At 36.6% G+C, this 17365-nt stretch overlaps 1 protein-coding gene across 1 annotated transcript in view; it reads right to left on the bottom strand.

Moving 5' to 3' along the window:
* PLCL2 (phospholipase C like 2) overlaps positions 1 to 17365 on the bottom strand; it is a 99769-nt gene that overhangs the window by 12982 nt on the left and 69422 nt on the right. Inside the window, exon 5 of the mRNA XM_059845974.1 lies at positions 10769 to 10844. Coding sequence (XP_059701957.1) covers positions 10769 to 10844 — 76 coding nt within the window. The remainder of the gene's footprint in view (positions 1 to 10768; positions 10845 to 17365) is intronic.

Raw genomic sequence — 17365 nt, 5'->3', positions numbered from 1 at the left:
TTCACTAAAATCCTTATTTGCATAGAATTACTGAGGTTGAAAGGCAGCTCTGGCCCAAGCCCATTGCTCAAAACCAGGATCAGAGAGAACAGGTGGCCCAGGACTGTGCTGAGGTGGCTGTTCAATATCACCAAGGATATCCCCCCCCTTTGTGGGATTGAAGTGTGGCTGACTGGCTTAGTCCTACTTTCTAGCTTTCTTTAACTTGTTTGCCTACTGCTTATAACAGTGTGATGAGGTTTCAAACATCATTATTTGGCCCCCTTCTGAGTTTCTGCTAGGGGGTACTGAGGGCTCTTAGTTTGCATAACCTTCATTAAGAAGGCTGGTCATTGCTGCATAAGTAAGGATGAGCTGACAGAAGCCATACAATTTCCTAAGCATTTGCAAAATGAAAATGGATTCAAGTATTTCACATCAAAAAGAGCAGCTTTCCATTGAAACATTCACCCCAACTATTGCAAGGCATGTAAATACACTGTAATATATGTAACAAAACAGCAATAGCTTGAGTCAACAGCAGGTTTGTACAGTGAACAAAAAACCGCTGACAAATTTTCCTAATCATAACCAGCGATTTCACAGCATATTCTTCTCCTCTGCAGTACACTTGCTTATTCTAAAGCATTCTCATAAGCAATCCTTCAGTATTTCCAAATAATATTTTCCCCATCAGTGCTGAATCTCTTTCTGGTTCCCCAGTGAATGTGGGTTAGTTTAAATTTCATGACTGTCTCAGCTTTTCCCTCTCTCTCAGACCCATTCCCACAGCCCTGGAATGCATTAGATGGCTTCAACTTCTTCATTCCTCCAGGAATACCTTACAGTCAAGATGCTACTCTGAAATTTTACACACAATCCTCTTCTCCCATTTTCAATAACCTAAACGGCATGAAGAAAAGAGAAACACTATAAGGCTACTTGATGCAGTAGGAACCATGTATCATTGAGGAGACTAGCAAAAATTTGCTTGGTTAGTCTTGCAAAAAGGAAACCAAAAGAGGAGCAATTGCTCTCTAAATACTCTAGACCAGTCAGGTAAGACCTCGGACCTCAAAGGATCACTGCAGCTAAAGGACAATATTAGGATGGATGTCCACCAGCAAAATCAGAACTTCAGTAAAATTTATTACCATTGCAGATGTGGGTCTGTGATCAGTTTTAAAAAGAAAAAATTACTCAGACCAAAAACTCATATTCAATTTAAAATACAGCTCGACATGATCCATTTTCAGGAGGTGTACTGGGAAGCAGACTTAAGGACCCTACAGTACTGTGTTTCCTCAACCAGCTGCAGGATGACCTACAGTGTTACATGCATAGGATGTCAAACCTGTATTAACCCATCCTTGCCATATTCTGATGGAACATTTATGTTTATAATCTCAACAAGGACTAAATGACAGTAGAGAGAGCAATGTGTCTTATTGCTATGACATACTTTAATAACAAGAATTTTTCCCAAAAAAAGCATACAAGGCAATATAATTGTCTTGACAGGTCGATAATTTTGAGTCATCCCCTGTCAGAATAGCTTCCAGACTGGAGTTCAGCTTTGCTTATTTGGATTCTTAGGGTTTAATTTTTCACAAATATGTTCAGTAGATACAAAACCATTCAGAACTTACAACATTCATACGAGCTTAAAATGTGTGCTATTGTTCTACTGATGCTTGAAATGCTAGAACAAAGATGCCCTGCATATTGTTGTAATCCCAACATTGTATTTTCATCAAAAAATATTATTTGGTGATATACCTCAAAAGCAACATTTGTGATACTAATAAAAGACACTCATCTTCAACTGTATTTAGCTTGAAAAAATAGTTCCTTCCTTTCTTTAAAATGAAGCTACTTCAAATGAAATTTATTGTCTTTAATTACTAACTAGAAACGACACCTGTTGGAAGCTGGTTAGCAATTCCTCCCACTACTGGGCTCTCACTATAATTCCAAAGTACCATATTTAAGATATTAATTAAAATGTACTATATAAAGCAGCATTAGTGATTGTGTTATTTTTAAACTAGTTAAGAAGCATATATTAAAAACTAAAGTGGCCTTAGGTCACTGAGCTGCATGTAACCATGGTTTTACATACAATAGATGTATATTTGTTTGAACTGTCTGATGATAATTACACATTTATAAAAATCAAGATGTGAAAAGAAACTGAAACATGGACAACTGCACAGTACAAGTACAGGGATGTTTGGAACTCTGAGATTTGTTTGCTTTTGTAAGAGCTCCTATCACAAAGCCCTGGCATACAATCTCAGTTTATAGCAAAAAGATTCACACCTTTTCTTTAACTGAGAACCAAGATACTAATTTTTCAAGGAATCTTTAGCAAAACAGCCAGCACAACACTTACTTAGCTGTATTTCTAAAGCCAAGTCTTTCCCTGACATGCTCATTTGTTTTCTTTGATGCAAGCTTTCTTGCCAAGAGATGGTTTACAACCTAGCTGAGACATGACTACACAGCAGGTGGGCTCCTCCTGCTATGTTTTTCCTCTCAACAAAGAACTTTATCAGTGAAACAGGACAGCAATGAAACTCTGGCAATAAATGCATCTCACTGCCTAATGTGAAATGAGTAACAAACAAAATTTGACTGTGTCTATATGAAATAAACACTGGTAATACTCCAGGTATGAAGCACTTAAATTCAGTCAAGCCAAATATAGTTTATTTCATTTCTGGTAGAGCTCTTTGATTTAAAATCAAATTAAATACTTTTCAAAAGAGTTATAAATACAAAATAAAAGTCAATAAACATCAAAAATTTTTAAATGTTAAGAAAATACCTCACAACTTTTGATTAGATTACCCCACCTTGCAGGTCTACCACTATGCAGATTCAACTCAAACATGTACAAAGATGCTATGAATAATTTGCATACACAGCTTTCTTCTTTACAAGAATAAAAATCCAATAAATCAGTTTATATATTCAAATATTTCTTCCTCCACTGTGTAGACTAAATGGTAATAAAGGAAATGAAAAATTCTAAGAAAGTATTTAGGCTGTAAGTATTCATTTCCACATATAAATATTTAATTTGCTTATACAGCTGTTACTCTTGGCCACATCTTTGAAAGCGACAGCTTTAATTTTTTACAGCATTAAATATGTTCCTAATGTTTTTATTTTAGATTACATTCCTTAAACAGTCAGCTATTTCAGCCTCACAAACAATTTCCTCTCAAAATTAATTTTATCAGAAAAAGAGATTGGGAAAAGAGTCTGGCTACCAGACCATACCAACAATAAATCAAATCCATCATGTTAGAGAAGCAGTAGAAGTCACCATACTTGTAAATTCTCATATATTTTGCTTACAAAACACTCTTCACACAAAGATTTAAAATGAACCTTCATAAACTAATGCTTAGCATACCTCTGTATTTTTTAAAAGTCATTACTAACTGCAAAAATGTTCTTAGCAGGAACAAAGATTAGATGCTGAAGTACTTCCAAACACTTAGCTCCCACTGAAGACACTGAAAAAATGTTATGGCATAACTAGAGGATCACAATTTCTTGGCAGATTCAAAGAATATTTTGCTGCAGATTTAAGATGCTCACGGCATGAATTATTTGCATTCAATATATTCAGATAATTACCTGACAAAAGAATACAGTACCTTAAGAAGTTGTTCAGCATTTTTTAATTACGTCGACTTCTTTGGCACTGTGCACTACCTCTGTAGCAAGTGGAAATGTTCCTCAGACACAGACAGACATGCAGGTGCTGCCTCTAATTAGGTGGTTAAAAACTGTTTTGGTGCCCAGTGCCCTATTATTCTTGAAAAACAGTAAAGACAAATTGCATACTTAAGAGAACTTTCTTATTCCAGCATCCCAAACAACAGTGGCATCACAGCCTGCCGAGCACCATCCTTTCCTTTCAATTAGTATTTAGTCTTCTACTCCAGACTCACACAGTCCCATGTGCAATCACAGTAATCCAGTTCTCCACAGAAGAAACTTTCTTGAATGCTGGGGAGCCACTGAGGACTTAAGATGCTCACTAAATTTTTTAAGAAACACCACCAGAAGAGATTCAAAGTAGTTGCAGTACCAAGCTTATGCTGGTAAGAAGATGAAAAGAGGAAATGTGTAATGTCTATGCTACAACTTCCAAGGGTTAAGTAACCAGCTCCACCCTTCCAAACACTTTCAAGAACAATCCTATGTCAAATTACCCTTCTAGATACCAAAGTCAACAAAAAGAATATCAACTGACAAAACTCATAAAACCCACACCAACACTTTTTCTGTTCCTCCAACACTTCTACAAAATTCACAGAGAAACAGACCTTGACATAATAAAACAGTTGTTCTGGAAAACTGACTCATGGTATTCCACCCCCAATGTACAGAAAACTTTATTCCAATACACTCCTCTGTGAAGACAGACAAGATTTCTGAATGGGGGTCAAGTTCAGCCACTGCATGTATGAGAATGAATTAAGACTGTCAATAAAGGGCATAAACACAAGAGAGGTACAAAGGAGAGGATTTCTTTTTCCACAGACTGCTGTTTCCATCTCTTTTTTATCAGTCTTGATACTCAAGAGAGACCAATGAGATTTTATTGAAAAGTTTCTGATTTTATTAGATGTTAGAATGCAGACTTAATAAAGATACTGATTTATGGCACACTGTAATTTTTCCCAGTGTTCAGATCAGGCTGAGCCTACATTGTTTCACTGGCAATAGTCATCAATCTTTTACACTATCACAGAAATCTAACTTCTTTCTTTTCTGGCATTACATTTACAGGAGGGGAAAAAAAGGCTTCATGTGAAGGGGCAAACTCAAGAGAGTAATGCAAAAGTCTGTGCTGGTCAAGTATTTGCCCTAGTACCAATGAGTGAGATCATTAAGAAGTATATGAGATATCTCCTAGGAATCGTCCACCCATTTGCAAAATAAATCAGATTCACAAAAAAACCCAATACCATCCAAGGTATTACAGGGAGCTATGTATGAGAAGTAATACAGGAAAAATGTGGTGCATGACTGGTGTGAATAACTATGGTGACAAACATGTGAGCATAAAGAAAAATGACTCATCACCTATTCACTAATACTATTTAAGTTGATCTAAGTGCAATTCTTCACTTCCCCTCCTCCCCAGTAGAATGTGGTTTCCAGAATATTCAAGGCACAGGAGAAGAACAGGTTTACAGAGCCAGGGAGTACAAGCAATGACAGTACAATCTCAGCTGCTGTGAGCTGTACTTGGAGAGAGAGGCTTAGTGGAGTTATTTGGAGAGGAAGGACAAACAGGAAGAAAAAAACACAGAAAAAAAGAAGACAGGACAAAGAGCAAACAAGGAAAAAAGCAGGTAAAAATGATAGAATACAGAAAATTTAGAAACATAAATAAAGGGAATAACTTGAATACACCCTTTTTTCCCTTAACTATCAGCAAAAGCCTATTGAGCTAATACACATTGAAAATTATGTTATGACAAGTGTAGAGGAAGGAATTAAAAAAATGAGAACATAGCAAAAACAAGGAAGAGCAGGTATTTAAAAAGCATGCAGACTGGCTGAGAGGGGTCTCCAAGTACTGTTTTAGCCATAGCAGGAGATGTTGGAGTTTATGTGATGGTGATAAGTATTATAGGTAGCCTTCTTTTGACAGTGTACCTCATGAAAAATACAGTAATGGATCCAATTCTAAGATGCAACTTGAAGATCAGCATGTCCTACTGATGGCAGTCAAAAAATGAAATATTCTCAGGTGCAAAAGTCCAGTGATAACAGACAGAGCAGCATTCCTTCACTCCCTAGTTACAAAACAGTAGTTTAAATGCAATGGCTTCTAACCAAGAGTCAAAACTTGCTGATGATGGGCAGTATTTCAGAAGACATGGATTAACATGTTCTGCTGAACTCCACAGTACCCAAACCATAAAAACCATAAATTCTCTTTCAAGTCAGGGATAACTGCAGAAATATTGGGAACCTAGTCATTGCCTTTCACACTTTAAATAAAAACTCAATTGCCCACCTATATACCAAGTCAAAAGTGCTCCTCAATAGTTAAGTATATAAATTTCTCTTGCTCTATTAGCGGATTACCTAATCTGTCTGAATATTACTTTTCCTTACACGTTTTATTTTGGTGAACCTGAGTCAAAAAACAACTTAGAATACAAATAACCTGAACAAACAGTAAGGGAAAAAAGCTCAGCAGCTCAGAGGAAGTGTCATTTTGCTGGAAAGCTTAAGTAGTAACAGTGGGGAAGTAAGAGTTCCAACTATTCAAACAAAGTTGATTTTACTCCTTTAATTTTCAAGTACCAGAAGCATTTGAAGTGTTTGTATGGCCATCATCCTAGCATTTTTCTGTATGCAGCTCAGATTAACCTTTTCCCAACAGATACTGTGTACTGTGTTTATCTTTAAGGGCATCCAGAATGGCTGGATACTTCCTTTCCTGAAACCATATCCTGTTACTGATGCTGCTGAAGGGCTGCTTTGAAGTACATGTTAGAAAATACACTCCTTCTATGTCATCCATTACTTGCATTATTAAATAAAGTCAGTCACTGTATGGATGGGATAAATATGGCAGACTCTGCTCCAACAACTCAGAATCAAAGTATGAGGAAGAAAGAGAACAGATGGATACTGGAAGAGTGGGGAGTACAATGAAAACTATTTTGGTTAAGGTGGTAGGAGGACGTGTGTCAATCTAGCTATGATTGTGGGATAATTTCAAAAACAAATTCAAAGGAAGTAGCCTGGTAGATGTTTACAGAGAACCTGTGGGACAACATGACAAGGACTGAAAATCCAGCAGGCAGTGGAAACTCTTGCTACCAAATGAGCAAACAATAGAAAAGTGAAATCAGCTCAGTCCTGACGCACAATGAGGAAAAAAACATAAAAATCCATCCAGGGACAGACATCATCAAAACGACAGCCAGGAAAATGACGTGCATAAGGCAAAACTAGGATGGTCAAATGGAGAGGAAGATTAGTGTAGCTGAGAGCCCAGAAAATAAGAATCTGAAAAAGAATTCTGGCTGCACAGATGCCTAGGGAAGGCTGTGCCTATAAAAAAAAACATATGGAAAGAAATATGTATGTTTTTTATGAATCTGAATTCTTAAAAATGGATTCATCCTTAGTTTGAGCAAACAGTGCTGAAATACACATTGATGCATCATATTAACACTAAACTGACACTGCTAGAACTCTACACAATAACTTCATTTACTGAATTAGAACACAAACCTCAGAGACCATTCCTTGCTGGTATTGTCCAGGTAAGATTTTCCCCGACACACATAAATTTACCCTTACTGATTTTATATTTCCCAAGATTATAGAATCAGACAAACATTTGAGGTTCAAAGGGACCTTAAAGATCATCTACATCCAAACCCTCTGCCAGGTGAAGGAACACCTTCAGCCACACCAGGTTACTCAAAAATACTCCAGTCATATCTGCATTTGATTAAGTTCAGTAGCTCTTTGTCACCAGCAAGCCATGTTTAGTAATTATCACTCCCCATAATTTAATGAATATTTGGAACATCCTTCTGAGCTTCCACTGCTGAACACCAAAATGAATTCCTAAGTCATGATTCTCTCTTTTAACCAGGGATGAGCTCAGACAGTATTTGAATTATAAAGCAAAAATGCAATGGAAGATTCAAAAGAGGAGTTCAGGAATTATGTGATTTGAGTACAAAGGAGGCTATAAACGGGGTAGGGTGCCCTGGACATTCAAATTCTTTACTCTAGCAAAGCTACAGGAGCATTTTAGGACTCTAAGAGATTCAGAGAATGGACCAGATTATCTTCAAATTCCCTTTAGCACCTAGATTCTATTTTCTTCTAGCATCTTTAACTGGCTTAATAGCAATGAAATAAATGGCTCTGCAGTCATCTTGAAGTTATGTGGATTTTTTTTAATTCTGAAAAGAACAGAAGTACACTGGGAAGCAAAGCAATATCATGTTCCCAAATATTTTCATTATTCATGTATCTAAAATACTTTCAGCAACTATTTAACTAATAACAATGTGTTGAGCTAAAATTAATATGCTGATATGAAGAAAACAGAGAGGTTTTTAATATTATTTAATTTTAAAGAACTAAAATGAGGAGAGATGTATATAGTTAAATGTGCTCAGAGAATACTGATAGCAAAAAACCTGAATTCTGAAAATAGCCATCTCAGTAATTGTATCTTTGCTATCCAGAAGGCTATCAACCAAGGAAATAATACTGCATTTATTTCCAAATTCTATAGGAGGCCAGAAGTCCTATTATTAAACTTAAGATAGAAAACAGCTCAACAGAGTGAATCTACTTTGCCTATTTAACAAAATTCTTTTATAAGCCTGGTTATGACAACAAAAATTTACTGCTTATTGGCAGTTCATGTACTTCTTATTTTAGCAGCTTTTCCATTCCTTGAGCCACAGAAGAAAAAAGGCCAGACAAAGGCATGATTTTGTTTTTTCCTTATCCAGAAACTACCTAGGAAAATGTATAATCTTTTACTCGTAATTCAAGTAGCATCTACTGAGATCATGAGATCAATAAGATAATCTTCCAAACCCAATGATACTAAAAGTTAATTCAGTTCAGCTCATTTATCTTAAAAAAATGCCTCGACCCTGCAGGGCTAAAGCTGCCCTAAATAGCAGGATCTATTACATAATCCATACTCAGGCTTATGTCACCACACTGGAGGGTTCTCATTTGAAGGAGATCAAAGTCTCCACTATTTAACAGAGGCTTTAAGTCTTTAGCATCTTAAGCAAAGGATTCCTGGACTCAACTGTCCCTCATGTAAAATAAGGCAGTAAGACTCAAGAAAGTCAGATATATGGAAGTTTACAAGAATCTATATAAGTTAGTAGAAAGCAATCTTTTCTGAAGAGCAACAATTCTAAAATAAAAAAAAAATCGGGCAACTAGCTTTTGCCTTGTCTCTAACCAAGGATCTAAACTGCTTAAGTCACTGGTGACACTAAAAATTTTAAGCAAACTATCACCAAATAATTGGTAGATGATGTAAGGAGCAAGCACACATGTCTACCAGGCCACAGTGTCCTTAGGACAGCACAATACATTTTGTGTTTGGTACTGCTGTGGTTTAACCCCAGTCAGCAACCAAGTGCTGCACATTTGCTTACTCCAGCTGGGTGGGATGGGGGAGGGAATCAGAAGAGTAAAAGTGAGAAAACTTGTGGGTTGTGATAAAGACACTTTAATGGGTAAAGCAAAAGCCGTGCACACAAGCAAAGCAAAACATCATCCTGTGTAAGCAGCAACAAAAAACATCTCTGCATTATCAGCCCCGTTTTAAAGCACTCCGTGACACAGTACCATTCCTGCTACTAGGAAGAAAAATAACTATCCCAGCCAAAACCACCACAGTATTTTAGATAAATCTCTGTATCCATCAATAAGATATGTGAAGTAGTGTTTTGTCACTCATGGTATTTATGTTAGACGACTTCAAGTAAATAAGGCAACTTAAAATTTTCAGGTATTTTGACAGTCCTATGGTTTGACTAAAATTCACAGTGTCTGAGGAGTATATGCTGTGAATCAAGGGGAGAGCTAGAAATTCCAAGTGGGTAAGCCTTCCTTGCTGCTGATCTGAAAGCCACTGTTAATAGGAGGGAGTTTGTAAAGGAAGGCTGAGGGTGTAAGAGCATTATTTTTTTCTTTTTGGGAAAAAGGAACAAAACAAAGGAATTTGTAGGAGAGCAGAGAAGCAAATCAAAGAATGGAACAAAATCATGGAAGATAAGAGGAGCTACAGGATGCTAAATACCAGGCAGATAAAAATGTATTTGTATATAAAAAGCTTTTGTTCCAATTGAGTCATGCAAAACATGTCAGTAAATGCTTTGGCTGAGTCTTTGGCAGCATTCCTGTTTCTGATGCAAAATGTGATGCATCACTTTGGGCAAATTTCTAACATTATTTATAAAACAGTTAAAAGTTCAAAAGAAAACAAGCATGTTTAAACAACAAGGTCAGACATGCTATCAAAACAAGCAGGAAACCTTCAAAACTCTGTTGTGCCCAAATGGCAAAACTGTTACAAAATATCATGTTAAAAAAGGGTCACAGTTTGTGAAGGGGTCAAGATGTACTTGTACCATCTATTTCAAATATATATCAGACCCAGGCAACATTTCAGAGAACTTGTGGGAACAACACAGAACCAGAGGGCATCCACCCAACAGACCTAAAGAAATACAAGAACCAAACATCTGAACTACTGTCACATAACTAGCAGAAGGCAGTGTTCTCCTGACAATTCAAGTTTCACCAAGGCTCTTGAAGACACTGGGCTACCCCATCAAAAGAAGAAAAGTTCTCATACAGAGAAAGAGGAGGAAATGGTTAAAAAATTTCACTGTGAAGGAAGATCATTCTCTTTGCTTCCTGTAACCTTGGTGTTTTCATTTGTGGAAATGACTAAAATGACAACCTACTGTCCATGTATAAAATACTTGTAATTTCCAAATTCAAGATGTAATTCTATGAATGTCTGCTTCCTATGATTTGAAATGTCTTTTCACTCTTACTGGATGTGCCTAAATTACAGTAGTCTTTTTTTGTATTTTTGGTTTTTTGTTGTTTGGTTGTTGGGTTTTGCTTGTTGGGGGAGGTTTTTCCTACAGTTGAATATTGATTATAAGTCTTGGAAAATAAAAAAAATTGCAGCAAGGTCTGTATAATATTTTTAAAAGCAGCTTGTACTTACCTGCTTTCTGACACTGCACTATCTTCTCATATAAGCTATCTGTATTTTCAACCAGAGTCCTGATGGTGTGAATCATCTATAGAGAAAATAAATTGAAATATACAGAATATCAGTAAAATTAAATTTTTACTTACAATTTTTGATCTGTAAATGATGCTTAAAATTGAACTTAAATCGATTAACTAATACTTATTGTTAACATAGTGAATACAGTCCTTTTCCTGGTCATAATGAAGCAGCAAAGTGCCCTAGATGTAGCATAAAGGCATGAAAAATACAACCATTTTGGGCTGGGATCTGTGAATACTGAAGCAAAATGTCTACTCCATAGTTCACTGCCTATCAAAACAACTGGAAGTGATAGAACCAGGCAATTCTCTTTTGGTGGGCTGGTAGAGATAACCAGGATGCAATTTTCCTCATCCTCCTTCACTCCAACATTCAGGATGATGATCACTTATGACCCAGTGCATCTTTTTTCCTAGGCATCATTCCACTGCTTTCCAGATTTTTCCCTCTACATTTTCCCTTTTGTGCCTAGACCTGCACTTATGAATGAGACAATGCTTTATGGAAGAAAACAAATCTCTTGAGGCTGGTAGTGGAGGATAAGAAAAATAAATTATTCCTTTAGCTGATCTTTCTAAACAAAAAGCCTTTCAGGGAATCCCAGCTGAACGCACTAAGATGGAACCATGCAGAATTTTCAGCCTAGGGTATGTACTGAGAAGTAACAATTTTGCTTCACACCTTCCCCACTGACGTCTCTGGTTTTCCACTCAAGCAGACAATTTTCTCTCCACTAAAACAATGACTAAATTTTTGACATCTTCCTTATGTGGGTGTTCATGTGGAACTTGCTTTTCCTTAGGAGACCACAATTTGCTTTTATGAGGAGGAACATTCCTCCTCATAAAAGCACATTACAGGGGAAAAAGGAATGTTACAGGGAAAAAAAGCCCAAACCTCTCTAACACTGTTCCTCAGAGAAAAATTACTGTAAGAGGCATGACTCCCTCACACATATTAGAAGGAGCCTTCTCCAGCTGAATGACATTGAGGCTGTTTTTCTGAACATTGCTCCAAGAAAGGCATAAATCAATTTTGAGAAGCAGGCAAGCAAGTCTCAGATTTTTGATTGTGACAAGTGTGCAAGCAAGTGAGGAGGAAAAACACCTGCACAGACAAACTACTCTACAGCCTTCTGTAACTGTCAGCTGCACAAAAATCTGGTTTAAACAAATGACAAAGCATTTTAAAATAATTCTAGTTCTATTTCTATTATTTCGGTTTGAGCCAATAAAGAAAATGATGCAAACCCTGAATTTTTACTTGCTACACACAAACAGCATGTGAAAAAGCAACTTCAGAGTATGTGGAGGTCATCATACTGGATAATTTAATTTAATCCTCACATCCCAATTAATATCTATTTAAAGTATCTACTTAGCCTGATTTATATTATGTCAGTTGTTGGGCTTGCTTTAAATAAATGTAAATTATAATATATGAAGTAAAAATAACTTGATCAGGTTGCTAAGCTGCAAATGAAAAACTTTAGCTTACCACAGTTTAAACTGGATTGTTCTTTGAATATAAATATCAATTTTCACTCAAGCAAAAACTACCTATAAATAGAATTATGCTGATTACTATTCAAGTGTAACAAATTGAAGACAATTTAAGTAAGAGAATACTGTATTTCACCCACACAGGGAGTGCTGCAAACTGACTATTCCTAATCAGTCAAGGAGAAAGCCCCATTTCACTGTGCTTCATTACTATTCAGTCTCTAAAACAGAATTCACAAATTGAAATAAGATCACTGTAAATTTGCTTGACAGGCAAGGATTTACCTGTTTCAATATGTATGTCACCTAATAAATTTGTTTCTGCAAAGAACTTAAATGGAGAGAACCAAAACACAGCTGATGTCAGCTGTATACTTCCAATAGCTGATGTTATTTTGCTAAATAGCTGAAAGGAAACTGTAAAGCAGGTTTTTCTGAATTGAAAATCACCTTGAAAAATGAAATGCTGGGCACATATGACTCTTGGGCTTTTCTGGGATGCTCATACACAATACTAAGGACTAAAGAGGGATTCCCTATCAATATGAGTCCTTTCACCTGAGCACTCTTTTGGCTGGAGTTCATTAAAAAAAGAGAACAACTGTGCTGCCCATTCAAGGTATTTGTTTTGAAGGAATTGTAAGAAATATTACAACTGCCCTACTCTGACCCCATGTGTTTAATAACGTAATTTCTAAGTCATCTCAGTTAGGCCCTCTCCCAGACTCAGAACATATCTATCTGCTCTGCTTCCTTCATACACCCTACATGAACATCAGATAATTTAGAAGCAGTGGAGAACAAGTCTCAGCTGATTAGAAAACTTACTCTGAGACACTGCACTGATTTTCAGAAATAAGAGAACTCTAAGATGAATAAAAATGCTTACATTACTGCTTTTTTGTTTACTTTCTGTATTGACAAAAGAAGAAAGTTTTAGTAGTTCTGCAGATGAAGGGAAAAGAAACTAATCACTGTATTAGTGTTCTTTCATCATGGTCAGGCTAAAGCTGAACAATTTATAATAACATGCCAATTTCATATTTCACAGTTCCAGTATGGAAAGCTGCTTCAGATCAAAAGGAATACCCTCTTTGCAACTTCTGAAGAAAAATGGCAATGCATTTCATGTGGCAGAAATTATTCTAATATCCACTTTTATATTATCAAGACCAGTAACAGTTACTTTCATTATCTTTGGTCTCTAAAATACGCACAAAGCTGTATTTCTGTATTTAGATGCAGAGCAAAACTGGCTGAGCTAGCAATAATTCAGGAGTTGACTGCCACTACCATTCAATCACTATTATGGAACATCCCAATTTTCAAATATCCTTCCCTAAGAATGTAATGGAGCAGTATGCTGTGTGCATGAGTAGGTGTCACCTTCTAGTTGTGCTTGATCAATAAAGTAATACTATTAGTTCATTATCATTTTATTCTTACATTGCTCTTCTCCACACAGTCATCCTTTAGTATGGATTCAGCTATTTTTTAAATCACTCTTATGGAGTGTTTGAATGTACGAATTCTTTCTAGTGTTCAAGCCAAAGTTTTAACCTCATGAAAGCACTCATACAGACATTCACAGAGACTGAAAGACTTTTGGCAGACACAGCATATGGAAGAACTATGTATAAATGCCTATATTTAAACAGAAAATTAGCCCAATCCAAATGATACTGGTATGTATATGTGTGATTGATATAAAAGTGAAATAGAAAATGATGAGTAAGGAGGAGCTTCAGTGTGGAAAACACTATGTCTGCAGCAGAGTAAGACATGGAAATCTCAAGGCAAATCAGTTGTGGAAATTGAGGAGAAAGACCAGGTAGAATCTGCTCTACACCAAACTAGTCTATCTTGAACAAGCCAATCAATAAGCAGGTGTTTTCTAACCACATCCAACTTCTAGAAAATAATCAGTGACAAATCTGGAAAGAGAAATGGAAACAAATGTAATCAGGAACAACCAGTTACCACCTGATCATTAAAAATGTACTGCAAATTACCCATGCATATTCAAGAAAAGAACACATGCTACATGAAGTTTAGTAAGCTGTATTTTCTAGCAAGCCTCAATACTGATTCACGTTTCTAACCTATGTTGCTTTTTTTTTTTTTTTTTTCGGAAGCAAAGATTCAAAATATCCAAAAATTTATTTTAAATATAGAACTTATAAGATATAATGCTGAAATTGCTTCAACTCTCCCTTCAATTCCCACCCCACCACCACACCCTAATCTCAGCATGAGCAGAGAATTTCTCAGGTGCTCACTTCAGACTGGACAATTCTACTTGTTTTGTTGGTCAGTGGAAAATGGGAAATGCAGAATAGTATGCTTTATGTGCCTTGAAGTCATCACATTTTTGCAGAGGCCATGTTAATAATTTGATCTATTTGTTGTATTCTTCAAACTCTATTGGTTAAATCATGCAAGCTTTTTATTTAGTTATTCTAAGAAAAGGATGAATGTCAAGAAAGAAGTTTAAAAAAATAAAGTAGTAATAGTAGTAGTTACTATTATTATTGTTCAGAAATAAACACTAAATTATTAGTCCAGAATTCTCAATGAGGACTGGACACCTGTATTATTATATACACTATTCCTACCTTAAAAAGCCAATGATGATGGTTAGGAATCACAATTGTTGCTTCAAACAGATGGAACTGCATTGTTAACAGTTCATCCCTTACATGATGCTGTCCTCACAAACCAAATGAAAAACTCATATACTGCAAAACATCTATCCTCCTTCTCAGCAAAACAGAACTCTCTCATTAAGATGGTTACTTAAGATTATATATATAAATGTCTAGATTACCCTTTAGGACAGTTTTTTTTATATTTCAAAGTTTGTTGTCTAATTTGTTGTTTTATGAAAGAGTTAAGTGCTATGAACTAACACCATGTAGATCAATGCAAGTGCTCACAAGTGTGTACACATGAATGTATTTGAAACCATTTCTTTAATTTTAGCTGAATTTGAACAAGATCTATTTCTACTAGGCTCACACAGACAGGTCTTCTGATAGAAGATAAAACATTCTGTTTATGCCCTCAACTTGTGGAAAATATGTAACTGAACTCAACTGTAAATATTTAAAATATCACATTTAACATAGGTCTTATAGGCCTTGGGAAAGAATTCTTTCAAAACCCCCAGGATTAATCCAACCCTGCAATGTGGAACTGGTTGGTAGCACACAAGAAGACATCAGCTGTATTTTAAAATGGAAAAATCAACCAATTATAAACAGTGTCTGGCTGATGAAATTCAGCGAGAGAAAACACCTTCCCTGACACAATTGCAACTCCAAGGATGAATGTTACTTTTAGCAAGAAAAACACACCACACAGTGTGTGTGGTGGGTTAAATTTTGACATCTGTAAATGTGTTGCCAATACTGCTAGATCTACATTCCAACAGCAAACCAGAAACCATACTTACAGTAGGTATAAATCAAATCTTCATTAAAATGGCACTCACATTCTACTTTCACCCAAACCTCTGCATATTAGATATATTTCTGAAATCACAAACTACATCATTTCTAATAAATGTATGTATCTTTAGTATTCAGAAGCCAAACTGGAACTCTTAACAGCAGTAATAAACATGTAACTTGCATTTTCCAGACATTTTATTAAGCCCAGGATGGTACAAATAGCACCATTATCAAACAGCACTTCACAAAAATAGGAAACCAAACACAGGGCATCCTGAACTGCTAATAGCATCTGCACCACTTCAGCAGATGTGTCACACAGTGAGGATCAGAAACTGCTACCCTGGCCCCAAGCAGTAACAGCAAGGAAAGGAACTCTGGTAGGAACTCCTTATAAACTCTTTGCCCTCAGGAACCATTATAGGTACCAGGACCTCAAACAAAACATGGTCAGCTCTAATTTAATGTCTATATATATTGTAGCCAAGCAGTCCAGCATTCAATGTCAATGCACCAGAAGGCATCTTTGTTGTGGCACTGGAATAAGCAGAAGTGTTCTTAGTCCTTTCAGTGACAACTGCCATGGTCAGCTTGCTCTGCAGCTGCATGAGGAGTTGTTTTAAACTATATGTGCTGCCTTTTATTTTCTGCTGGAGAAGAATGGTGTTATAGCAAATAAGAAAAGAAATTCCTGTAAAATCAGATTGCAAATCTCACAACTCAAATGCATTGTGTTCTACCTGTTCCTACAGTGTGGACACCACACTGAAAGAATCCTGAAACATCCAACAGGACCACCATAAACAAGAGAAGTCAACTTTTACAAAGAAAAAAACATTCACAGCTTTTCTCTGCTCTGCCAAGACTGTCACCACGTTGCAGAAGGCTACACATTGGCTAAGCCTGATTTCCCTTTTGTACACCCATGCTGAGTTTTTCCCATCTCTTTCTTGTGAGGCCATGGCTGGAGCATTCATCCCAGTTTGGGGTTTTTCAGTACAAGGCATATATGGACTACTGTCCAGCACAAAGGCACAGAGATTTAAGGAACTGGAGCATCTTTTGTATGAGGACAGGCTGAGAGGGCTGGGACTGGTCAGCCTGGAGCAGAGAAGGCTCAGGGGGGAATCTCAGGTGGTCAAACACTGGAAGAGGTTTCCCAGATTGACTGTGGAGTCTCCACCCTTGGTGATATTCAACAGCCAACTAGACACAGTCCTGGGCAACCTGCTCTGTCTGATCCTGCTTTAAACAAGGGGTTGGGGTTAGATGATCTCCAGAGGAGCCTTCCAACCTAAATGACTCTATGTACAAAAGAACTAGAGTAAAGTTGACATCTCCAGTCAAAAGAACTGAGATTTCTGGCTCAAGACAACAATCAATAATAACCTCTTTATAGATAAAAATCAGGTGGGGTTTTGCACAGAAAGTTCAAAGCTCTATAAACAAAAGGTCATCTTTCTCCTATCCAAATACAGTCCAAAGGACCAAGGTAAGAAAATCAAGCTGCTAGCTGCTACTTCTCTACACGCAGAGGACTCATCACATCAAACCAAATTTCCTTCAAAGCAATA

The sequence above is a fragment of the Haemorhous mexicanus genome, chromosome 1 (assembly GCF_027477595.1).
Source record: "Haemorhous mexicanus isolate bHaeMex1 chromosome 1, bHaeMex1.pri, whole genome shotgun sequence".
NCBI classification, from domain to species: domain Eukaryota; kingdom Metazoa; phylum Chordata; class Aves; order Passeriformes; family Fringillidae; genus Haemorhous; species Haemorhous mexicanus.
Note: the sequence above shows the minus strand (reverse complement) of the source record. Positions and strands in the feature narration are given on the sequence as shown.